The 19,482-nt window shown below is 55.4% G+C and overlaps 7 protein-coding genes across 8 annotated transcripts; 4 read left to right on the top strand and 3 right to left on the bottom strand.

The window, feature by feature from the left end:
* Positions 1 to 611: 611 nt before the first annotated feature.
* Positions 612 to 3,287, bottom strand: IUM83_03632 (Glycoside-Pentoside-Hexuronide (GPH):Cation Symporter Family; the record flags this gene model as incomplete). The annotated part of the gene is made up of 1 exon (XM_067927651.1): positions 612 to 3,287. One exon carries the CDS (start codon positions 3,285 to 3,287, stop codon positions 612 to 614), a length of 2,676 nt encoding a protein of 891 aa, XP_067795250.1.
* A 1,189-nt stretch (positions 3,288 to 4,476) lies between these two features.
* IUM83_03631 (uncharacterized protein) lies at positions 4,477 to 5,346 on the top strand (the record flags this gene model as incomplete). Its single annotated transcript, XM_067927650.1, has 1 exon — positions 4,477 to 5,346. The coding sequence occupies one exon, from the start codon at positions 4,477 to 4,479 to the stop codon at positions 5,344 to 5,346; it is 870 nt and encodes a 289-aa protein (XP_067795442.1).
* Positions 5,347 to 6,507: 1,161 nt separating this feature from the next.
* Positions 6,508 to 6,955, top strand: IUM83_03630 (Transcription initiation factor TFIID subunit; the record flags this gene model as incomplete). Its single annotated transcript, XM_067927649.1, has 2 exons — positions 6,508 to 6,632; positions 6,700 to 6,955. 2 exons carry the CDS (start codon positions 6,508 to 6,510, stop codon positions 6,953 to 6,955), a joined length of 381 nt encoding a protein of 126 aa, XP_067795409.1.
* Positions 6,956 to 7,050: 95 nt separating this feature from the next.
* Positions 7,051 to 8,090, bottom strand: IUM83_03629 (putative phospholipase A2; the record flags this gene model as incomplete). The annotated part of the gene is made up of 4 exons (XM_067927648.1): positions 7,051 to 7,431; positions 7,526 to 7,669; positions 7,780 to 7,873; positions 7,942 to 8,090. 4 exons carry the CDS (start codon positions 8,088 to 8,090, stop codon positions 7,051 to 7,053), a joined length of 768 nt encoding a protein of 255 aa, XP_067795413.1.
* A 1,518-nt stretch (positions 8,091 to 9,608) lies between these two features.
* IUM83_03628 (GAF sensor protein) lies at positions 9,609 to 11,969 on the top strand (the record flags this gene model as incomplete). Its single annotated transcript, XM_067927647.1, has 1 exon — positions 9,609 to 11,969. One exon carries the CDS (start codon positions 9,609 to 9,611, stop codon positions 11,967 to 11,969), a length of 2,361 nt encoding a protein of 786 aa, XP_067795414.1.
* Positions 11,970 to 12,838: 869 nt separating this feature from the next.
* Positions 12,839 to 15,118, top strand: IUM83_03627 (uncharacterized protein; the record flags this gene model as incomplete). Of its 2 annotated transcripts, none has more annotated exons than XM_067927646.1 (1): positions 12,839 to 15,118. In XM_067927646.1, one exon carries the CDS (start codon positions 12,839 to 12,841, stop codon positions 15,116 to 15,118), a length of 2,280 nt encoding a protein of 759 aa, XP_067795467.1. The 2 variants fall into 2 exon arrangements, with proteins under 2 accessions (XP_067795467.1, XP_067795466.1); XM_067927645.1 differs by having other exon boundaries at positions 13,394 to 15,118.
* A 222-nt stretch (positions 15,119 to 15,340) lies between these two features.
* Positions 15,341 to 17,539, bottom strand: IUM83_03626 (putative serine protease family S15; the record flags this gene model as incomplete). Its single annotated transcript, XM_067927644.1, has 1 exon — positions 15,341 to 17,539. One exon carries the CDS (start codon positions 17,537 to 17,539, stop codon positions 15,341 to 15,343), a length of 2,199 nt encoding a protein of 732 aa, XP_067795452.1.
* Positions 17,540 to 19,482: the final 1,943 nt, after the last annotated feature.

Below are 19,482 nucleotides of genomic sequence, written 5' to 3'. Positions count from 1 at the left end.
AGCTAACTTCAGCGAAGATTGGAGGAGATAGTTATGTTGCGGGTGTCGAAGTACGATGAATCTGCGAGAATCTCAAGAGTTGACTACCGGTAGTGCGGTTGGTGAACGTAGGAACAGCAACAACGACCAAGTAGGCGGGACACTAGCGGGATAAGTACCCATTCTGCGTCTGGGTCGCAATAGAGTCAACTGATGTAACTGATGGGTCGTTGGTTGTGGCCAATTTAGCCCACATCCGCGACGTAGTAAGCTAAGTGAATTTGCTCTTAGATGGTTCATTTATTGGAGCCTGCGTAGGATCCCATGCTCGAGACGCTTGGACTTTCCAAGACTCCAGAAAAACAGTTTTGGCACGCTATTTACAAACTTTGCAGCATTTCCTGGGTTTCATCCGATGCAGAGAATCGAGTCAACACAAGAAAGGAAGACACAGCACCAGCAGTGTGCCCGCCAACTTGTGTTTGCCACAGTGGGCTTGTGCGAATTCAAGCTGGCAATAGCCTCGTCACGAACATGACGAGTGTTTGCATCTTCACTAGCACAATTAGTTTCCATTTAGATATTTGCGTGTTACGACTACACGTGTACTGCCTCGACAACGATACTCTTTTTTACCAACGTGGGAACGCGTGTGGATCGCGCTTCGCCGCCTTGACTTCAATGTCGGGAGTGATAATGAGAGTGCTCGCCAAGTCAGCCAACGCCTCCATTTCGGCGTACTGCTTGGCGGAAATATACTTGTGCGGCTTATAGTCGGCCGCACAGATAGTAGCCACCACGGCGCTGTCGGGTGCCCGGATGGGGAATCCGGCGTAGAACCGCAGCCCGGTCTGGCTGACGAAGCCCATGTGGCTGAAGCGGACATCGTTCAAAGCGTTCTTGACCACCAGCGGACGCTCGTGGTAAATGGTATACGAGCACATGGATTCCTCTCGAGGAATCGACATTCCGATGGCGCCACGAGGGTGCAGCCCCACCACGTACTGCGTGGATTGGTCGATCATGGTAATATACCCGATCGGGCAGTCCAGGTGGGCAGCAGCGATCTGGCCCAGCATATTCAGTGCGCTTCGGTCGTACGTTGGGCTCATAGCGCCGGAACCGATCACGTATTCCAGTCTCCGCCGCTCCTGCACTGGAAGGGGCTTAGGCGGCAACGGATGCGCTGGAGACATGGTCTGGCTGCCGTCAAATTCGAGCTGGTAGTCACGCTCCAGCGGTGCAATCGAAAATTGGGACTCATCGGCTCCTTCAAACCCCCTCTTCGTGTTTCGCAGCGTTGCTCTCAGGGTGCGCTTCAGGTGGTCTTCAACATCAACACGAAGCTGTGCTACGATCGACTCGTCAAACTGGGCCTGTTTCACGCTAGACTGGTTGAACTGCGAGTGGTCGAACTGAGACTGCGAGTTACTCGGTTGGCTGTGAGTGAGTCGGGAATGCTGGAAGTTCGACTGCGAATTACTGAGCTGACTTTGAGTGAGTCGGGACTGAGAATTACTCAGATGGCTTTGAGAGAGTTGAGACTGCTGAAAGTTTGACTGGGACTGCGTTAGTTGCGACTGGTACAGCTGCGACTGCGTGAATCGAGACTGGTTCAGCTGAGATTGATACAGTTGTGACTGGTTGAGCCGAGATCGCTCGAACAGAGTTTGCTTCCCAGGAGCATTGGCCTGTGAGTTCACGAGCCGGTCAAGAGTCTGCAGTGCCATCGAGCGCTCGAGCACGTTGTCCGGGTACAGCTCCGCCGACACGTCGTCGGGACTGCCGCCGCTCTCAACTTCTGAGGAAGCGACTGTAGATCCGAGGCTCGCGGACGTGTCATTTTCATCTCGACAGTCGTAGTCATACTCACCGCCACCCTCATCCTCATCGTAGTCGTAGTCCTCCTCGTTATCGATCACAGCCGGGCCCAGCGCAGCGATGAAGTCCTCGTCTTCGAAAGTGCAGGAGTCCACGTTGGTAATGCATCGCACGCACAGCCGCTTCTTGATGACTTCACCGACAACCTGTTCCACTTCATAGAGCTTCGAGCAGTCACTGCAACACACGTGCCCGCACAGTTGGCAGTGAAACTCGCGTCGAAGAAGCGAAAAACCCTTATTGCAGACCTCGCAGGCCTGAAAGGATTGTCGTTCGCCGCCACTAGACTTCATCTTGATGAACGTCTGCAGACCGAGGCGTCGACGACGAATCACGCGCTCAAACTGCAGCAGCGAAGTCGTGAGCAATTCGATCACGTGTTTGGCTTCAGCGTTCACGCGAGCGGAGCGGTACTGCATCAATTCCGAGGGACTGTAAGTAGTCATGGTCTTCTGCTGCTGCTGTCCGAAGTTTTCAGGAGCTGTCACGGACGCGTAGCCGTGTGCGATAATCCGAGTCGACTGTGCCGAGCCGCGAGCGCCAATGCAGTGAATGGTTCTGGTTTGGATGTCAAAACCTATGGAGATGTGGTCGAGTCCGCGCAGGCCACTCCCAAGCACCGACCGACTCTGGTGCTTCTCCTCAATCGGCGCAAGCTGATCGTGCACCGATCGAGGCAGCGTCTTGATAATGTGCACCGCACGCTGTTTGCCTATGAACTGGTGGGTGAGGGTTGCCAGGCAAAGCTTTTGTAGACGCTGGTGGCGGTTGCGAAGTCGGCCCTGCAAGTCGATTCTCCGTTTGGACTTAAACCGCGTCATGCTGACACTCACGAGCACCTTGCGCTCCGCGTCCTCTTCCTCCTCGTCTTCGGGGATACTCGCATTGTCGAACCGCACCGATTTCCCACCCCGCGAAGACTTCTCCGTGACTCGAGTCTTCCGAATCGGAGAACCGTCCAGCGTCGTAGCATGCGGTTGGAGCAGCACCTCTCCCTGTCGGAGCTTCTTCTTAGGGATAATAGCGCGCATCGATGCCTCCAAGTCGTGGTTCGTCCTATGACTCGTGAGCACGTTCAGCACCTCGTTCAAATGGCACTCGATTTCAATCGTCGCCACCACCGAGTGCACGATGTCCATATCGTCACCTTTGCCATCGCGAGTCGGCAGCAGCTCGAAGATCTCGACCGAGTCGCCATGTTTCGACTTGCGTAGCCAGTTCGGAGCTCTGTTCTCGTGGTCCTCCACGGCAGCTTTGAGCTTCGGTAGAGTCGCCAATAGGTCCGCGACGATCTCCTGGTCCGATAGCTGAACTTTCATGTGAGGCGAGTCCGTGTCGTCCGTTCCTCGCGTGATGGTTAGTCGCCTATGCTTCGGGTCGGGCTCGAGCCGCACGCCTCTCGAGCTGCAGCCACTTTCGCTGATCATACTGCTAGACGCCCACATATCGTCCACTTGGCTTTCGGAGCCCCGAACAACGAAATCAAACGAAACGAAAGCACTGCGTCAAACCCTGAGAAAGTAAAACTGTAAACCGCGTCCGGGAGTCGGAACGAACGAGCAGAGCCAGAGTCCGCTCTCCCCGGGCCCTGCCAAGTCTTGTCTCTGTTGACTCGGAGCCACTCCACCTCACCGAGGTGGGGTTTCGATCTTGCACGGACACCATCTTCGTCTTCCTCTCGAGCTTCTACCAAGCAAAGCTTCGGGCACCGGGGCCATTTGAAATGGCCTCGGTGCCCATTTGTAGCGATAGCAGAGACCATGCGATCAGCGGGGCACACGATGCCGCCTAGGGACAAGAAAGGAGCGTCCTATCCATCGGTGGATCTCGAGATGGGGTCGTCGCGACCGGCTCCTGGCAGAGTGCGTTGAAGCTGGCTTCAACGAGGAGGCTGGATTCGTGCCAATGTTCTAGTCGTCGTCGGACCACAACTTGACACGTTGTGGGGTCATTCGATGAGGATTTCAAGATTGACGAACAGCGAGATGAATTTATCGATGTACAGTAGCACGCAAGCGAAGCAACCACAGCGCGGGTGCTGGCTGCGATGCAGGACGAGTCCGACAAGTTATCGCGGAGATTCGCTGCGCTTTTGCACGGGTCTGCAGGAAGACAACATGGGAAGAGAGTACAAGTGCACTCTTCATTACAGCGTAAATACCGGTACTTTGAAGGAGGAGGCGATTTGCGTTGGTAGCGCTGCAGTGGGACTAGTTTCGATGCATTGAGCTGTCACACTTCACTCGGATAATTGGGCCGTGTCGACAACACTGTCGTTACACTTTGACTTCCGGTTACAGGGTTTCTCAGTGGGTTCTGTTGAGAAAACCACCTCATATATGTTGGTTGTGACCACGAGCCCAATTGTGAGATCGTTACCGATAAGACTGTGTGGTGGACCTGACCCGGAACGATCAAAACCGCTACTTTCACGTCCCATTCGTGCGAAAGAGGCCAGGGGTGAAGCTGTGTCATTGTATTTGTATTTCGAGCGCTACCTATTCATGGAGCGGCAAAGGTGTTCCCATTGTCAAGTCCCAATCGTCTACTACCTCATTTAATCTCGTTCCTCACTGGAAAGTGACGCTGAATGGCATGGCAATCACTCAAGACGGCATGGATGCCGCCTCGAAATCGATCTTCCTCCCGATCATCCTGGTCTTAGACGCCTGGGTGTTCCAATACCTCCTGTCGGTGTACTACGAAAGAAGACGAGAAGTACGAGTATGCATGCTGTTGCTGGCGTCGTTCCTCTGTTTTGCGACCCAGATTTACTTCCACGAAGATCTCAATATGCTGCTGGCGATGAACGACATCTCCGAGACGAGTTTGGAGCTTACGTTTATCATTCAGATAACCATTATTGGCCGCGCGGTCGGCATCAAGGTCAGACTTCGATCCATCGTCTTGTTCACGTACGTCGCTGAAGTGTTTATCCTGGTGGGGTGGCTGGACGTGTGTATCTGCATATTGGACGCGGCAGGGGTGATATCGGGTGGAGCCTTTCACATCTTTGGGAATGTGCTGGAATCCGTCTCGCTCGTGTTTGTCCTCGTGTTTCGCTTCTTCTACCTCTCACTCTCGACCGGCTTTCGAAATGTAGCAGCCCAACGCAAGGTGGAGCTACTGATGTACACGCTGCTCGTCTTCCATGAACTCCCGTTTGCGATACTCGAGCATAACACCGGTGTCTCGTGGGAGTTCCCACAGGGAATAGTCAACCGCTTGCTTGTCGTGGCGTGTATTTTGCTCAACCTGCACCATAAAGCTCGCGGGAATAGCCGCACCAACTACACGGCCAAGAGCAAGGGAGACTCTTCTGTGGCCACGTTTCGGGGCCGAGCGCCGGGTCTGAAGAGTCTGGCGAAGAGAACCCGTTCGCGTCGAGAATCCCCTGCATTCCCTGACATCCCCAAGGTAGCTGTCAGTGGCCGGAATTCGTATAGGGTCGTGGTGAGCATAAACGAACGCTCAATTCATGAATAGGCGACGTGTTCGTTATCTTCATAAGACTTGGAAAATCAAAATTGCCGTAGATTAGTGTAATTGCTCGCTCTCACAGCTTACTTATTGTAGAAGACAACGGCAAATGTAGCACTGTAATTCAATTGTTCATCTTCTCTAAAGATCAATAATCCGCGCCACACTCATCACCAAGTAAAGGCAGAAAACGGTAGATCAGCAACAATGAAAAATGCTATTTTTGCTGTTCTGCAGCATTACAACGCAGACACCACTTCTTCTTATACCAGGTTCATGTCATCCATCTCAAGGAGAATGAGAATAAGGAAAATGTCATTGTCGTGACGGTCACACAAGAAGACATGGACGAGAAAATTGTTCCAGCCGGCGATGTTGGCTCTGGATGGTTGGAAGTTCCAGTACCTCGTGCTGACTTCCTATTCACGCCGACACGAGTTTCGTGTTCCCTTGCTCTTTGTAGCTTCGTTTCTCAGTGTGCAAGCCACGTTTACTTCCACGACGGTCGCAGCACGATGGTGGCGCTCAACAGTATCTCCGAGACAAGTCTACAGCTGACTCAGATCACCATCATTGGCCGTGATGTCCTCGTGAAGGTTAAGATCCGAATTACCACTTGGCTGGATTACACTGCGGAAGCACTGGTCTTGCTGGGCTGGCTTCATGTGTGTGCTTCGTGTCCATAGAAGCCGCTGGTGTAAACTGCGGCAAGACAGTTCAATGCATTGGAGCCGGTTTCTCTCATCTTCGTGCTATTCTTTCGGTTCTTCTACCTGTCGTTCTGGGGTGGCTTCCGCAGCACGCGGGCTCAGCGCAAGTTGGAATTTCTTGCTTCCACTGTTTTCGCGATTCATCAAGTGCCGTTTGTGACCCTCGAGTACAACACATGTATAGCGTGCGAGTTCGCACAGGGTACCTGCAACCGGCTGAGTATCCTAGCGTGCGTCTTGCTCAACGTGCCCCATAAAGCCCGTCCAACCAGTCAAGTTGTATGTAGTGAGAAGAACCGAAGGAAACTCTGCCAAGTTCACGAAAAATCGTAATGAAGCTGACCAAAAAGGCAACTTTCGCACTTCAACTTGAGGGTTACCCTCTGTAGGTTACGTGGTTACATTCCAGTGTATCCCCCTGACTACCTCACTGTTAATTCGGACCATCCCATACGAGATGGCGGAGGCGGCGCAGCTCGACGCGTTCCTGGCGGCCATGACGCAGTACTCGCCGACGGTGCCGGAGGAGCTGGTGGAGTTCTACCTGCAGCAGACGGGCTTCGTCACCAACGACGTGCGCGTGTGCGTAACCTGCTCGCTTCATCCGCTCTAAAACGTCGCTAATTGACCGCCTAATTCGTCGCCACAGCACGCGGCTGATCTCCCTGGCGGCGCACAAGCTCCTGCTGGACGTGACCCACGACGCGATGCAGTACCAGCGCATCCGAGCTCAGGCCACGTCGACTACGTCATCAACGGCCGCGCAGGCCGCCGACGGCGCCTCTCCCGCAGCCAGTCGCTCCGTCCTAACGATGGAGGACCTGGCCGCCAGCCTCAAGGAATACGGCATCAATATCTGCAGGCCCGAATACGTGAGCGACGTTGCGGAGGACCCCGCGGCCTGAAAACTAGGCGAGATACACCCACTCTCGTCCTAAAAAAGACTGATGTACTTTAACGTCGTATTTTTTGGGGAAGTCCAATCTTTTTGGGACGATCCTTAGAGCTCCTCGTGCTCGTCCACGGGCAGGTCCTTCTCCACGGGCTTGCGCTTCTTGCTCTTCTTGCCCTTCTTGCCCTTGTTGGGGCCGAGCTCAGCGTCCGCGTTCTTGACGATTTCGTCCATGAAGTTGGTCTTCTGCGGGTCGGTCCGGAGCGCCTTGGGGTACTTCTTGAGCAGCCGCAGGAACATGGTGTGCTCCTGGCCCTTGTACTTCTTGAGCAGCGCGTCGATGACCTCGTCGTCCAGCTCCTCTGGGGACGCACCGTTCTCCTCGAGGAAGTACTCGAGCCGCTCGCGAGTGGCGGCGGCCGCGTTTTCCGTCGGCACGCACTCGCACGCCTCCTTCTGGGCGTCCTGGTACGCCGGACACGCGATCATCTAGCAGCAGCAACAGCAAAGACAACAACAGCAGCAGCAGAAACCTATCATGAGTCACCATGTAAACCAGCAATAAAAGAGGATCCTCACGCACATTGGCGCCGATGTAGAAGATCTTGGCAGTCGAGAAGCACTCGTCGCGCTTGGCCGGGTCTCTCATGGACTTGCACTTGGACATCATGCACTTCTGCAGCCTCTTCTCGCAGTTGGCCTTGGGCATGCCGCACACGCTGTAGCACTGCAAATATCCCATTGCAAAGAAAAAAAGTGTTTAGTTAGCTTAGAAAAAAAAACAAAAAAAGTATCAAAACTACTGAAGTATTTGACAAGACTGCAGGTACGACGTACGGCGTCGTGCCAATTGCAGCAGTCCTGGAAGTCCGTGGACGTGGAAATGGGCATGCCCGACGAGCCGCAGCCGTTGGCCGTGAACTCATAGTCCCTGCATTATTGTCGAGGGCCGATTATTAAAATGTAGCCATGTTGCTCGCGACCATTCGGCGCACTTACTTGACCGGGGCCGGCGCGCGCTTGGGGCGGCACGTGAAGGGCTCGCAGGGCTGTTTGTAGCTGCTGAGGTCGGGGAAGTCGATGGGCGCGGCCGCGCACAGCGACAGCGACAGCGCGCACGAGAGCAGCAGCGAGCGGGACAGCACCATTTCGGGCCAAGAGCTCAGTTTGACGAGTGGTACTGTACTGTACGTGCGTCCTGCCGACCTGCGACCTGCCACGTGGTTGCAGGCCAGGATTCTTGAGTCAGGATTGTGTACGGATACACCAAGTGCAACATTCACACCTGGAGATCTGAATGTCGGTTGACCTTGACCTGCTCCAGTACATGTGGGTCTACCAGTAGTAGGGATCTTGACGATAGATGATCTGGCGGACGGGGCTTTCTTGCTTTTGGTGGATGGGATTTCGTGGAGAACTAGCAGTGTGTAGAGCACCATTTCAACCTTCCGTTGGGCGACCACCGAACGGAACCCGTTGGTTGGAAGAAGCGGAGTACCAGCACGAAAACGAGTGAGACTGACTCCAGCACGTTCGACAGAGTGTAGATCGATGAGGTGCTGCGGGCGCCGGTCAAGGCGATTGATAAGGCGCACACCTGAAGCCAGATTAACAGCTCGGTTGTACGATGGACTGGAGCTTGACTTTGACGCACACGTCGCGCCCGATGGTCGTGAACTGAATTATGAACGTCGAGCACAATTTTGTCTCGGAGATGCTGTGAACGACAGACTCCGAGTCTTGGAGGACGATGGCCGGATCTGAAATAGCCGTGATGGCTGCCGCGGACGCAGTTACTGCATTCCGGTGACGGGGTCCGACGTTTCAGCATCGGCGAGTGAAGAAGGTTATTTTATTGTGGGCTGCCTGAAGACCCGAGTGCGTAACGGGGAACACCGGCCGCAGTAACTGTGGAGACAGGCCGCGCATCACTAAGAGCTCCGTGACAAGAGTGGCCACGGATGCATGTATCGCGTCTACAGGACAATTCTCGACTGGGACCGATACCGGTAAACACGGCGAAATGCGTCAACGTTTGGTTGAATGCACGCTGGCATAGCACTCTTGGATGTAAGGGCCTCGCCAGACGCTGGCTTCCGACAAGTCCCGCAACGTGTTCGTTGCACCGTTACCCTCCACGACACGTGCAGGCGACAACCTCAAGTCCCCAAAGAAGCGTTGTAGGGGTCACCTCGTAATTCCACTAAAAACAAGGCAAACGCCTCGCCATTTCCACCGCTCGAAGAGGACCTGCTGCCTCCTTGTAAGCCTCGTTGTCGCAGTGCGCGACTCACGCAAATCAGACTTGTCGCGTCAAACGACCTGCTATCAAAGACCGAACGATCATTCCGCCAGTCCTCCGCCGCTTGATGAGACCGGTCTCTCTCGCGGCCATCTGCCCCCGAAAAGGTCAAGCTGTCAGCAAGTTCCGCCAGTCCCCAGCGCACGCCAGCGTCAGCACTCGGTCGACGTATCATTTCGTGTCAACGGAGCGACAGCCGCTGCAAGAGGTACACGCTTCACCGCGTGACCCGCTTCAATTGGGCTCCTCCTCTGTCCACACGTTTGATCTATTTTATCGAGCTCATCACGACCATGACAAGCACTTGCAAATCTGACAGGCAAGGGCGACATCGAGGCTCGCTTTCGACTATTGCAACGGAACCATGAGTAGTCGCGAAATCAAGGACCCGTGGTGCTTTCCAAACACCCCTGAAAACCAAAAGGGCAGTCAATATGCGGCGTCTGACTACGACTACAGCGTCACCGAGTCGGGTACCCGGTCCGTCGCATTCGGCGAAGACGCCAATGGTTTGGTAGTGCGCAGCACCAAAGACTTCCGACAGACGTTGGTGTTCTCGGACCAGGAGATCTGCGACGACATCCTTGCAACGATCCCGAAGCTGCACTCGGCTGTGCTTAATGGTTTGAAAGGCGCGCGGTGGAAGCGGCGTAATGTCAGAGGAGGCGTGCAGCTTGCAGAGATGGAGTCGAACTACTCGCCTGTGGACCCCGACGACGACCTCGATATCCTGCATGAGGCAGTGGCCAAAACGGAGCTGCGTTGTCACTTGAACGAAGCGTTGAGTGTGCTGCTCCACCAAGACTCGGAAGCCTACGATACCACAATGAAAGCGTTGTGCGGCAAGAAATTCAAGAAAGGTGAGGTGTTGTTCCACCAGCGAGTGGCTTTCGGCAACAATTCCCAAGAACAGGCACGAGCTCCCGTAGCGGAGAATGGAAACGGTGAAGCTCCACAGCAAGGCGTGATCACTGTCACATCGGCGACGCTGCGTCCCAGTGCTGGCTTGCAACTGCAGCTGCAGTCTCGCCATAAGCACACGCAACAGCTCGTGTTTTCGACTTGTACACACCAGTATCCGGGTAAGAACCGCGCCGTCCACGTGATGAAGACTGTGCCCAAGTCCATCCACGACCAGGTTCTCCCAAGCTCAGAACGCTCGTCACTGCGCCGTCAGATCGACCACATCGCTGTCGGCTTCGATCTGCAGTTCACCCCGCGTCCTGGTGGCAGCAGCCGTCAGACTACCCGCATTTTCGCGCATGCTTACGCCTCCGATCGGCCATCGTCGGCTTTCCGCGACGAAAGCGGCAAGCAGCGAGCTGCATCCGTGGCCAAGAAGCGTGAAGCAGCGAAAAAAATTCACGCGTCGGACTTGAGTCGCCGTCGCGCGGCTTTGATGAACCCGGAAGCAAAGCACGTCATGCGCGTGCTAACCGAGTCGGTCGCACAGTTCGAACGCGTGATTCGCCGCAGGCGATTCGGCTTCCAGTCGTTCATCTACTTCCCCAAGGAGTACGCAGACCCGCTGCTGGAAAAGCGCTGCTCGATCTGCAGCAAGACCTTCCACTTCTTCCGGCGCGACTTCTACTGCCAGCTCTGTGGTCACATGGTCTGCGGAGACTGCTCTCAGCTTTACGAGGTGGAGGCTCGCATCGGGGAGATCCGCAAGAACCGCTGCTGCGTTCTGTGTGTGGTGCGTGTGGACGCGTGCAAGTTCGACGATGAAGACTTGTTACCAGCTCTTGGCCCCATTCTCGTGGAAGCGCCTCCTGATGCCTGGGAGAGCTCAAGCTCAAGCTCGAGCTCAACAACCATGAATGACGAGGAAGGCGACATGGAAGACCTCACAGGTCAGCTATGCTCCGAAGACCCGGAGACACGCAGTCGCGCGTTAGAAATGCTGGGCCGGCTGGTCGGTAGCCCCGCGAGCTCAGCATCGTCGTCGACTTCGAATCGCAAACTAGTCAAGCTTCGGAGTAGCGGTAGCGTGCGAAGTCAAACGACCAAGGCCAAGACGAGCAAGAAGAAACGCAAGACGCAGTCCCAGCGCGTATTTGAGAGTGTGGAGAACCACGTGACTCAAGAGCTGGCCAAGTCGCGGCTCAAGTACACTGTGGACGCCTGTGACGTGAATGACCGAACCAGAGACTACAAGTACGAGTTCGACAAGTCGAAGGTCACCAACGAGGACCACCCGCTGCCACCGATGCCCGACGCCCAGAAGGACGCTCGCCGTGTCGATTTCATCAAGAAGTCTGGTGCTCTGCGGTCGGACTACGACCGATCGGCTTTGAACATGATCGCGCAGGTGGCGGCCGAGCGCCTCGCGTGTCCTATCGGCTTCGTGTCCATGGTGGACGACGAACAGTTCCATGCTATCGGCAATTACAACCTCCCTGAGGAAGTGCACCACCTGCCTCGCAACGAGAACATGTGCATGCACGCCGTGTACGCAGAGAAGCCGTTCGTGGTCAAGAACCCGCAGCGCGACATGCGCTTCGCTCAAATGCCGTGTGTGGGGGACCTGGGCGTCAAGTTCTACGCAGGTTTCCCGTTGCGAGCCCCCACCGGAGAGGTTGTGGGGTCCCTGTGCGCTGCCGACGGTGTCGCGCACAACAACATCTCCACGAAGGACTATGCAACGATGGAGACGCTTGCCAAGCTGGCCTCGGACCTGTTAGCTCCCAAGGCGAGTACCAACCCACGACTTCTAGCGAACTAAGCGGAAGACGTAGAAGTAGCATTGAACTGAACTGCACTGCGTGGATGTAATCGAGAACGTGTCATGTGTAGGAAGACATGTGTAGGAAGACTTTGCCATGCAACGAAACAATTCTGACAAACATTTTCGTGTTTGCTGTATTTCGACTCGCAGAGACCCTCGTCACCCCTGGAATCGGAGGTCCGATTCGGAACGGTGTCCATTCATGCGCAAGTTTAGGTTCGTCTGGTTGCGAGGGACTTGCGCGCGTGTTGCAGTGCAACCGAACGGACCGATTCCAGCGGTGACGTTCGGCTGCTATCAGCCACGCAGGTCAGACTTTACTAACGACAGTGCAGTTGAAGTTGTCAAGTCGAAGCGGAGTCGAGCACGGATGGTCTGGTCTCACCAAGAGGTGAGTTTGCCTCGTTACTGCCGCAACCAGAACGCAGTAGAATGCTGAGCGCGGTGGGACCAACAACCTTACGCGCTTGCAGCTAGCGTTACGCAAGGGTGTCGGCATCTCTTCTGCAATGGATCTCGTCCGATTCGCAGTGACGCATGAAGTGACTCCGTGAACTATCCACTTGATCGCTCAGGTCTCCACCAAAACCCTGTACAATGTAGCGCGCGGCCATGGATCTCGAGTGACTGCTCAATCAGCGATGTCATCGAAGTGGGAGCGCGAAAGCAGTGTTCAGACTATCCCTGGCCAAGGGACCAGATACCGGTTGCACGTCCTGTGACGTATCAATGGCGCACCCCCGCACCACCCACCCCACATCGGTCGATGCCCGGTCAATCCCTATCGTCTCGGGCAGGTCTCTCCGCACAGGCTCACTTCGCAACTTGCGGCTTCGTCTTCGGTGTCCATTGACACAGCAAACCACATGAGCTCTCGATACGGAGCCAGCGAGTACTATGGCGCGGCTCCGGCCGGTTTGGTGGTGACGACCCCCAATGGCCGTGAAAAGCTCGTCATGTCTGACCAGGAGATCTGCGACGACATCGTCGCCACCGTGCCCAAGCTCAACACGGCCGTTGCGCGTGACACGTATGGGCGTCGCTGGAAGCAGGGCCACCGTCGTCACGGCGTCGACCTGTTCGAGCTCGCCAAGACACCCGGGGAAGATGCTGTGGATGAAGACCGAGATATCGCCTACGCCGTAGTCGCCAAGGCGGAGCTGCGTTGCCACCTGAACGAGGTGCTCAACGTGCTCATCACGCACGAGTCCAATGTGTACGAGTCCACCATGAAGGCGCTGGCCGGCAAGAAGTTCAAGAAAGGTGACGTTCTCTTCAGCCAGCGACGATTGTTGTCGTCGGAGCTGCGACGACAGTCAGTGGTGGCGTCGCGGCTGGATATGGAGAAGGAGGAGGAGTCCCCGGAGCAGGCGTTGATCGGCGTCAATGTTGCGACGTTGCGTCCGCGGATGCCGATGGATCTGGGGGGAACCAACAAGAAGACGCAGAAGCTCTGTTTCTCCACCTTCACGCAGCAGTACCCGGGTCAGGACCGCGCCGTTCACATCATGAAGACGCTACCCAAGGAGCTGCACGACCAACTGATCCCTAGGTCGGATCGAACGGCGCTGCGCAACGAAGTCGACCACCTTTGCGTGGCCTTCCACATCCAGAGCACGCACAACAACCAAGGCTTCGCGAGCAGCAACACCCACGTCACCCGCATCTTCGCGCACGGGTACGCGTCCCCCACGCCCCCGACGCAATTCGGCGAGATCATGAAGCCCGGTGCTGCAAGGACCGATCCAACCTCATCCAACTCATCGACGAGCTCGATGTCCGGTATGCTGGCTGCAAACCCTACAGAGCTAGCACGTCGTCGTGAAAGCATCATGAACCCCGAGGCCAAGCATGTGCTGAATGTGCTGACCAAGTCTCTGCGTCAATTCGAGCGCGTGGTGCGTCGCCGCCGCTTTGGCTTCCAGACGTTCATCTACTTCCCCACGGGTTACGACGACCCGTCCTTGGAGAAGGCCTGCTCCATTTGCTCCAAGCGCTTCCACTTCTTCCGTCGCGACTTCTTCTGTCACCTCTGTGGTCACATGGTCTGCGGCGAATGCTCGCAGCTGTACGAGGTGGAGGCTCGGGTGGGTGAGCTCCGTCGCAACCGATGCTGTCTGCAGTGCGTGCACCGAGTCGACTCTTGTGTATTCGATGATGAAGATTTGCTGGAGGCGTTGGGTCCTGCTGTCGTCGCTGTGGATGACGCACTTTGGTACAATGACGACAAATACCACTTGGACGCAATGGACGTCGACGGAGACACTGCGTCCATGACGTCGGACTCGAGCTCGGTCGAGGAGCTCACGGAGCAGCTTTACTCTGATGACCCCAACCAGAACTCGCACGCTTTGGACTTCTTGGGCCAGTTGGTGAACCCCGTGGCCGCTAGCCACGAATACGAGTTCGTGAGTCCTAACGCGAAGCGGGCAAAGTCTCGTAGCAAGAGCAAACGCCGCAGAAATGTCAGTAAAGTTCAACAAGTGGCGCAGGACGTGGAGAACTACCTGAGCCAGAGTCTGCGAGTGATGAAGGACCGCTACAGCAGTCTGGACCAATGCGTCGTGGCGGACAGCGATGAACGTGACTACGTGTTCGAGTTCGACGCCAAGAAGACCAAGGCGGAGGACCACCCGATGCCTCCGATGCCAGCACCGAAGAAAGAGGCTCGACGACTGCAGGCCATCGATCAGATGGGCGTGCTCCAACCCGAGTACGACCACGCAGCTCTGGATCTGGTAGCTCAGGTGGCTGCCAAGCGTCTAAACTGCCCCATCGGCTTCGTGTCTGTCGTGGACAACGACAATTTCCACGCGGTGGGCTCGTACAACCTGCCGGAGGAAGCTTTCACGCTACCGCGTACCAACAACGTGTGTATCCACGCCGTGTACGCCGAGAAACCTCTGATATTGAAGAACCCCATGCGCGATATGCGCTTCTCGCAGATGCCGTGCGTCAAGGACCTCGGCGTCAAGTTCTACGCGGGTTTCCCGGTTCACGGGCCCAATGGAGAAGTGGTGGCGTCACTTTGCGCTGCTGATGCCGTGCCGCACAACAACATTTCGACCAAGGACTACGCCACGATGGAGGCACTCGCGAAATTGGCGTCCGAACTCGTGGCACCCAAGAATCCGGCAATTTGCTGAAGAAGGCAAGTTGGATCACTTTGATGATTTTCCATGTAGATACTGCGTGCTATGCGTGCGTACACTTTGACAACAATGGAATTGCCCTTGCTTGACTGTATCAACCTTCAATTTTCAGATGAGACGTGCTTTGTTTTGACAGCGGCTATCTACTGTCACTGCAAGAGGTTGGAACACATTTTATTGACAGTAAGTTCTAGTTATTTCGCGTTCTTGATGAAACTAAAGAAAAACACGAGGGATCTCCTTCTCCCAGCTCTTCTCGAAAAATACTTCGTCGTTCAGACGCACGACCATGCGGTCTTCCAAGAAAAAAGTGTTTGCATCTGAAGCCATGGAGCTGTCCGTCTCGACCTTGACCTTCCATGGCAATACCGGGTGCTCAGCAAAATCGGTGCGCTCCAACTTGAGATTGTCGACTTCTGTCGCGTCAACCACTTCACTGGCGAACTTGGCAAGGAGCTCACTGTGCTCACTTGACGGTAGCTTCTCGTACGTGAGCGTGCGCTGGATACTCACACGTGGGTGTAGACACTGAGGATCGATGGTGTACGTCTTGGTGGCCGTTTCCTCCATCGCGATTCCTTCGTCAACCAACAAGTCTTTGCCTTGGTCTTCTTTGACCACGAGCTGCTGCATGGGCTGTGTAGAGTCCGTCTTGGAGAGAAACAGCGTTAGGTTCCGTTCCAGTGGCAACGCATCTCGCAGCGAAATTGTGCGCGAAGGAGTCCCCGCGTCGACAGGATACTCTTCAACAGGACAGGCGACTGAACTATCACTCGGAGCGGGTCCTTCCGGCAAAATAGGAAGCTTGATCAAGTTGGCATCAGCAAACGAGACCTTCAACTCCACTGGCTCGGGTGAGGGCCAAACCATGGGCCAGTAGTTGGGCGTAAGCGAAAGCACAAGCGTGTGGCCAGCGCGCATGGTGTACGCGCAGGCGTTGAGCTGCCAAACCACTCGAGTGTCTTCTCCAATTGGCATGTGCTTCAACTGTTCGAGCTTGTGGCCATGACGGTGGCTTAAGTTTTCCACCCCACGAGTGATCAGCGTCGACTTTCCCGAAGGAGCAACGTCACTCAGTCGCGCCATGATGAGAGCCTGGGGTTTGTTGGACTTGACGAGAAGGCTTATCTCAGGCCGACCAATGATCTCAATATCTTCCTTCAGTGGCCCAGTCGACCACGTCGTCGCTATGGCATCCTCGCTCGCTTGATTACCCGGCATATCTTCACCGCCAAACGACAGCCATTCGCCACTCCACGCGCCCTGCAAGCTGTTCAGCGCGATAACGCGTTCCTGGGAGTTGGGCTTTTCAGCTTCAGCCTGGAGTTTGTAGCCCCCTTCACTTGAGCAGTAGAACGTGACAAACTTTTGCTCCAACTTGTCGACATCATCCACGCCACACCACTTGCCGGGGTACTCTAGAATCCTCGCCGTCGGGTTGTCGATCTCGTCCTTCACAAACAACTGCAGGTCCGGGAAGTTCGCCGCCGCCTCGTCCATTTTGCCGTTCAGCGAGTGCTCCCACCACTGCCGACACATTTCCAGGAACCCGATCTGAGGTCCTGGCGTTGCGTGGTTCGGCCAATTGTGGCTCCACGGCCCGATGACGCCCTTGCTCGGGGAGTTCTTCATGCCCTTGACCATCCTCGCCACGCCGTTGAAGTACCCGTCGTTCCAGCCGCCGATCTCCAGCACCGGGCACGTCACGGTGTCATAGGACTCGCAGATCGAGCCGTGCTCCCAGAATTCATCTCGGGTCTGGTGGGCGAGCCACTCGTGCAGCCACGGGAACAGCTTGTCCAGCCTCTGTCGCCACCGAGCCTTCCACTGGTCCTCGGACCCCACGGTCTCCGGTGCCATGGGCAATCCGTTCAAGCTGAACATGACGGTGGCCCAACTCAGCGCCTCGGAGCCCAAAACTGCGCCCCCCATGTAGTGCACGTCGTCCGCGCTGCGGTCGTCAATAGAGTAGAGGGACACCACCCCGCGCAGAGCAGGAGGGGCCATTGCGGCCAATTGCAGGCCATTGAAGCCGCCCCAGCTCTTGCCGAAGACGCCCACGCGACCGGTGCACCAGCTCTGGGCCGCCAGCCACTCGATGACCTGGACTCCGTCCTGCAGCTCCTGCAGCGTGTACTCCCCGTAGTAGTGGCCCTCACTGTTGCCGGAGCCTCGGATGTCCACCCGGGCCACTGCAAAGCCGCGTTGCGCCAGCCACACGTGGTTCCGCGCGTCCCGCGTGGATGTCCAGTCGGACTTCCGGTACGGAATGTACTCGAGCACGACGGAATGCTTGGCATTCTGGGCGGTGCGGGACTGCGGCAGCCAAATTCGGGCGGACAACCGCGTCGAGGCGTCCACGGGGATCCACACGTTCTCCAAGACGCGGACCTCGCCAACGGTTGGCGCCGCCATGTTAATTGAGACGAGAGGGGAGGTACTGAGGTATCGTACGTAGTTACCAGTACTTACTGAATGGGGTCTGGCGATGTGCAGGGCAGGCATCAAAGGGGACTCATCAAGCACAAAGATGTGCTGCGGCTGTCACTGAAGCGAAGGAAACGGCATTCTTTTGCGAGGAGTTCAAGATACATGTAGTTAGGAAAACAACGCGGGGGTGTAAACCCTAGACGCCAAGATAGAGGGGGAGTATGTCACTTTGCGAACGGCGTGTAGCGTTATTGAGCGCGATTTTTTTGTTAATTAAGCAGTTAGGATACCATTCTTTCAGTGGACATGAGGAAACGCACCGCAGACGACTGCCAGTGTACAGGGTATATGTATTTTGCCTTTCAGTTATTCTGACGACACACGAATAGCTTTGGCTTTAGCAGGAATCTGGTGTTTGCAGTAACAAAAGGAATGCGTGACATGCATTCATAACTAATATAAAGTATCTAATACATAAATATACACCCGCACAGAACAATAACATATTAATTTGATGTCCATCGCTAAAAGAGAAAGCTTAATAAAAAATCAAAGCATCGAGATTTATGGTTGCGGTATGCTTGAATTTGATACATCGGCTAAAGTGCATATTGCATGTTGTTACTCGCGATATCAGGAAAGCGAACGTTACAATTGAAAGGGGGTTGGATTCTTATTTTTTAAATTTACAGATACTTGTCTGTAAAAATATATTTGTTTTAATAAAAATTCATCGCCTGACCTATGTGCGTTACCTCAGATTCGGTGGTCGACTAACTTCATGTGGCCCACTCGCATTCATGAGCCCGCGAAACTCGATCGTATCTGATCGGGTTTGGCAGGGCAGTGTCTCGCGCTTTTTTTTACGCCAAGATCCTGGTCATCGGGTGTCCTCACGCCAGGCGGCGTGCAGCGAGATCGGAGGAGCTCCCCGAGATTCCACCGAGGCGAGCTCCTCGACTTCCTCGAGCACACTCGCCTGCCGTTGCCGAGCGGCACGCCATGGTCCGCCCTCAACTCGGCGTTGTACCCAGCACCTCAGCCAGAAAAGCGACTTAAAGCTCGCATCTCGAAGATGCAGGCCAGCAGAATAAAGACCAGCGCAAAACTGGCTCATGCTGGGCCAGTTGTGCCGCACAACTTGTGCAGCGTCTCTTATCGTGTCGCAGTTTGAAGCGCTCGCAATTGCGGCAATTGCGGCAATTGCGCTGCGTGTACGCTCTCTCTAATAAAGTATCCGCCGACAACAGCATCGATGCCTCGACGGCGTCGCCTCTCGTGGCCGGTGCCATGGTCGCGCGTCGAGAGGCCAACCAGCTGGTGTCGAGACAAGAAGCGCTTTGCTTGCGCTACGCGCTTTGCAAACTCGAGCGGCGTAACACAAGCATGCGTAACATCAGCACGCTGACCTCGTTCGAGGCCGAAATGGACCGCGGCCAGGCCAGGCCAGACCTGCGCGGCCATGACGTCGTGCTCGTCCGCAGAGGGCGGAAGCAAGAAATGCAAGCACACATCCCCCTGCTCCACCCACGTTAAACCCGCGATGCACGATAATCAATCCACCTTTGAAAACCTTATACAGCGATTTTCTAACATTTGCTGCACTTAATATTTCCATTTCAATGTATACAGTATGTCCGTTTACACTGATATCCTTTCAAATCCGGTTAGATGAACAATATCTGTTTCCACGGTGCCGCTAAAAACACAGTTTTTTACACGGCCGTCCCCGCACCAAACGCGACTTGTCCATCATTTCCGAACCGCCGCTCTCGCACGCAAGTCTCCTAGAAAGACGCCGCACCTTCAGTAGCAAGCCCCAAGCGGCGCGCGAACGCACTCAGCAGCTACCCACCCAACGCCTTGGAGTGACTCCCCCGTTGCAGGACTTTTTGCAACCACCACGCCGCTCGCCTCGCCTTGCCTGG

Source organism: Phytophthora cinnamomi (assembly GCF_018691715.1).
Source record: "Phytophthora cinnamomi strain GKB4 chromosome Unknown Contig21, whole genome shotgun sequence".
Taxonomy (NCBI): Eukaryota; Oomycota; class Peronosporomycetes; order Peronosporales; family Peronosporaceae; genus Phytophthora; species Phytophthora cinnamomi.
This window is presented reverse-complemented; position numbering and strand designations above follow the sequence as displayed.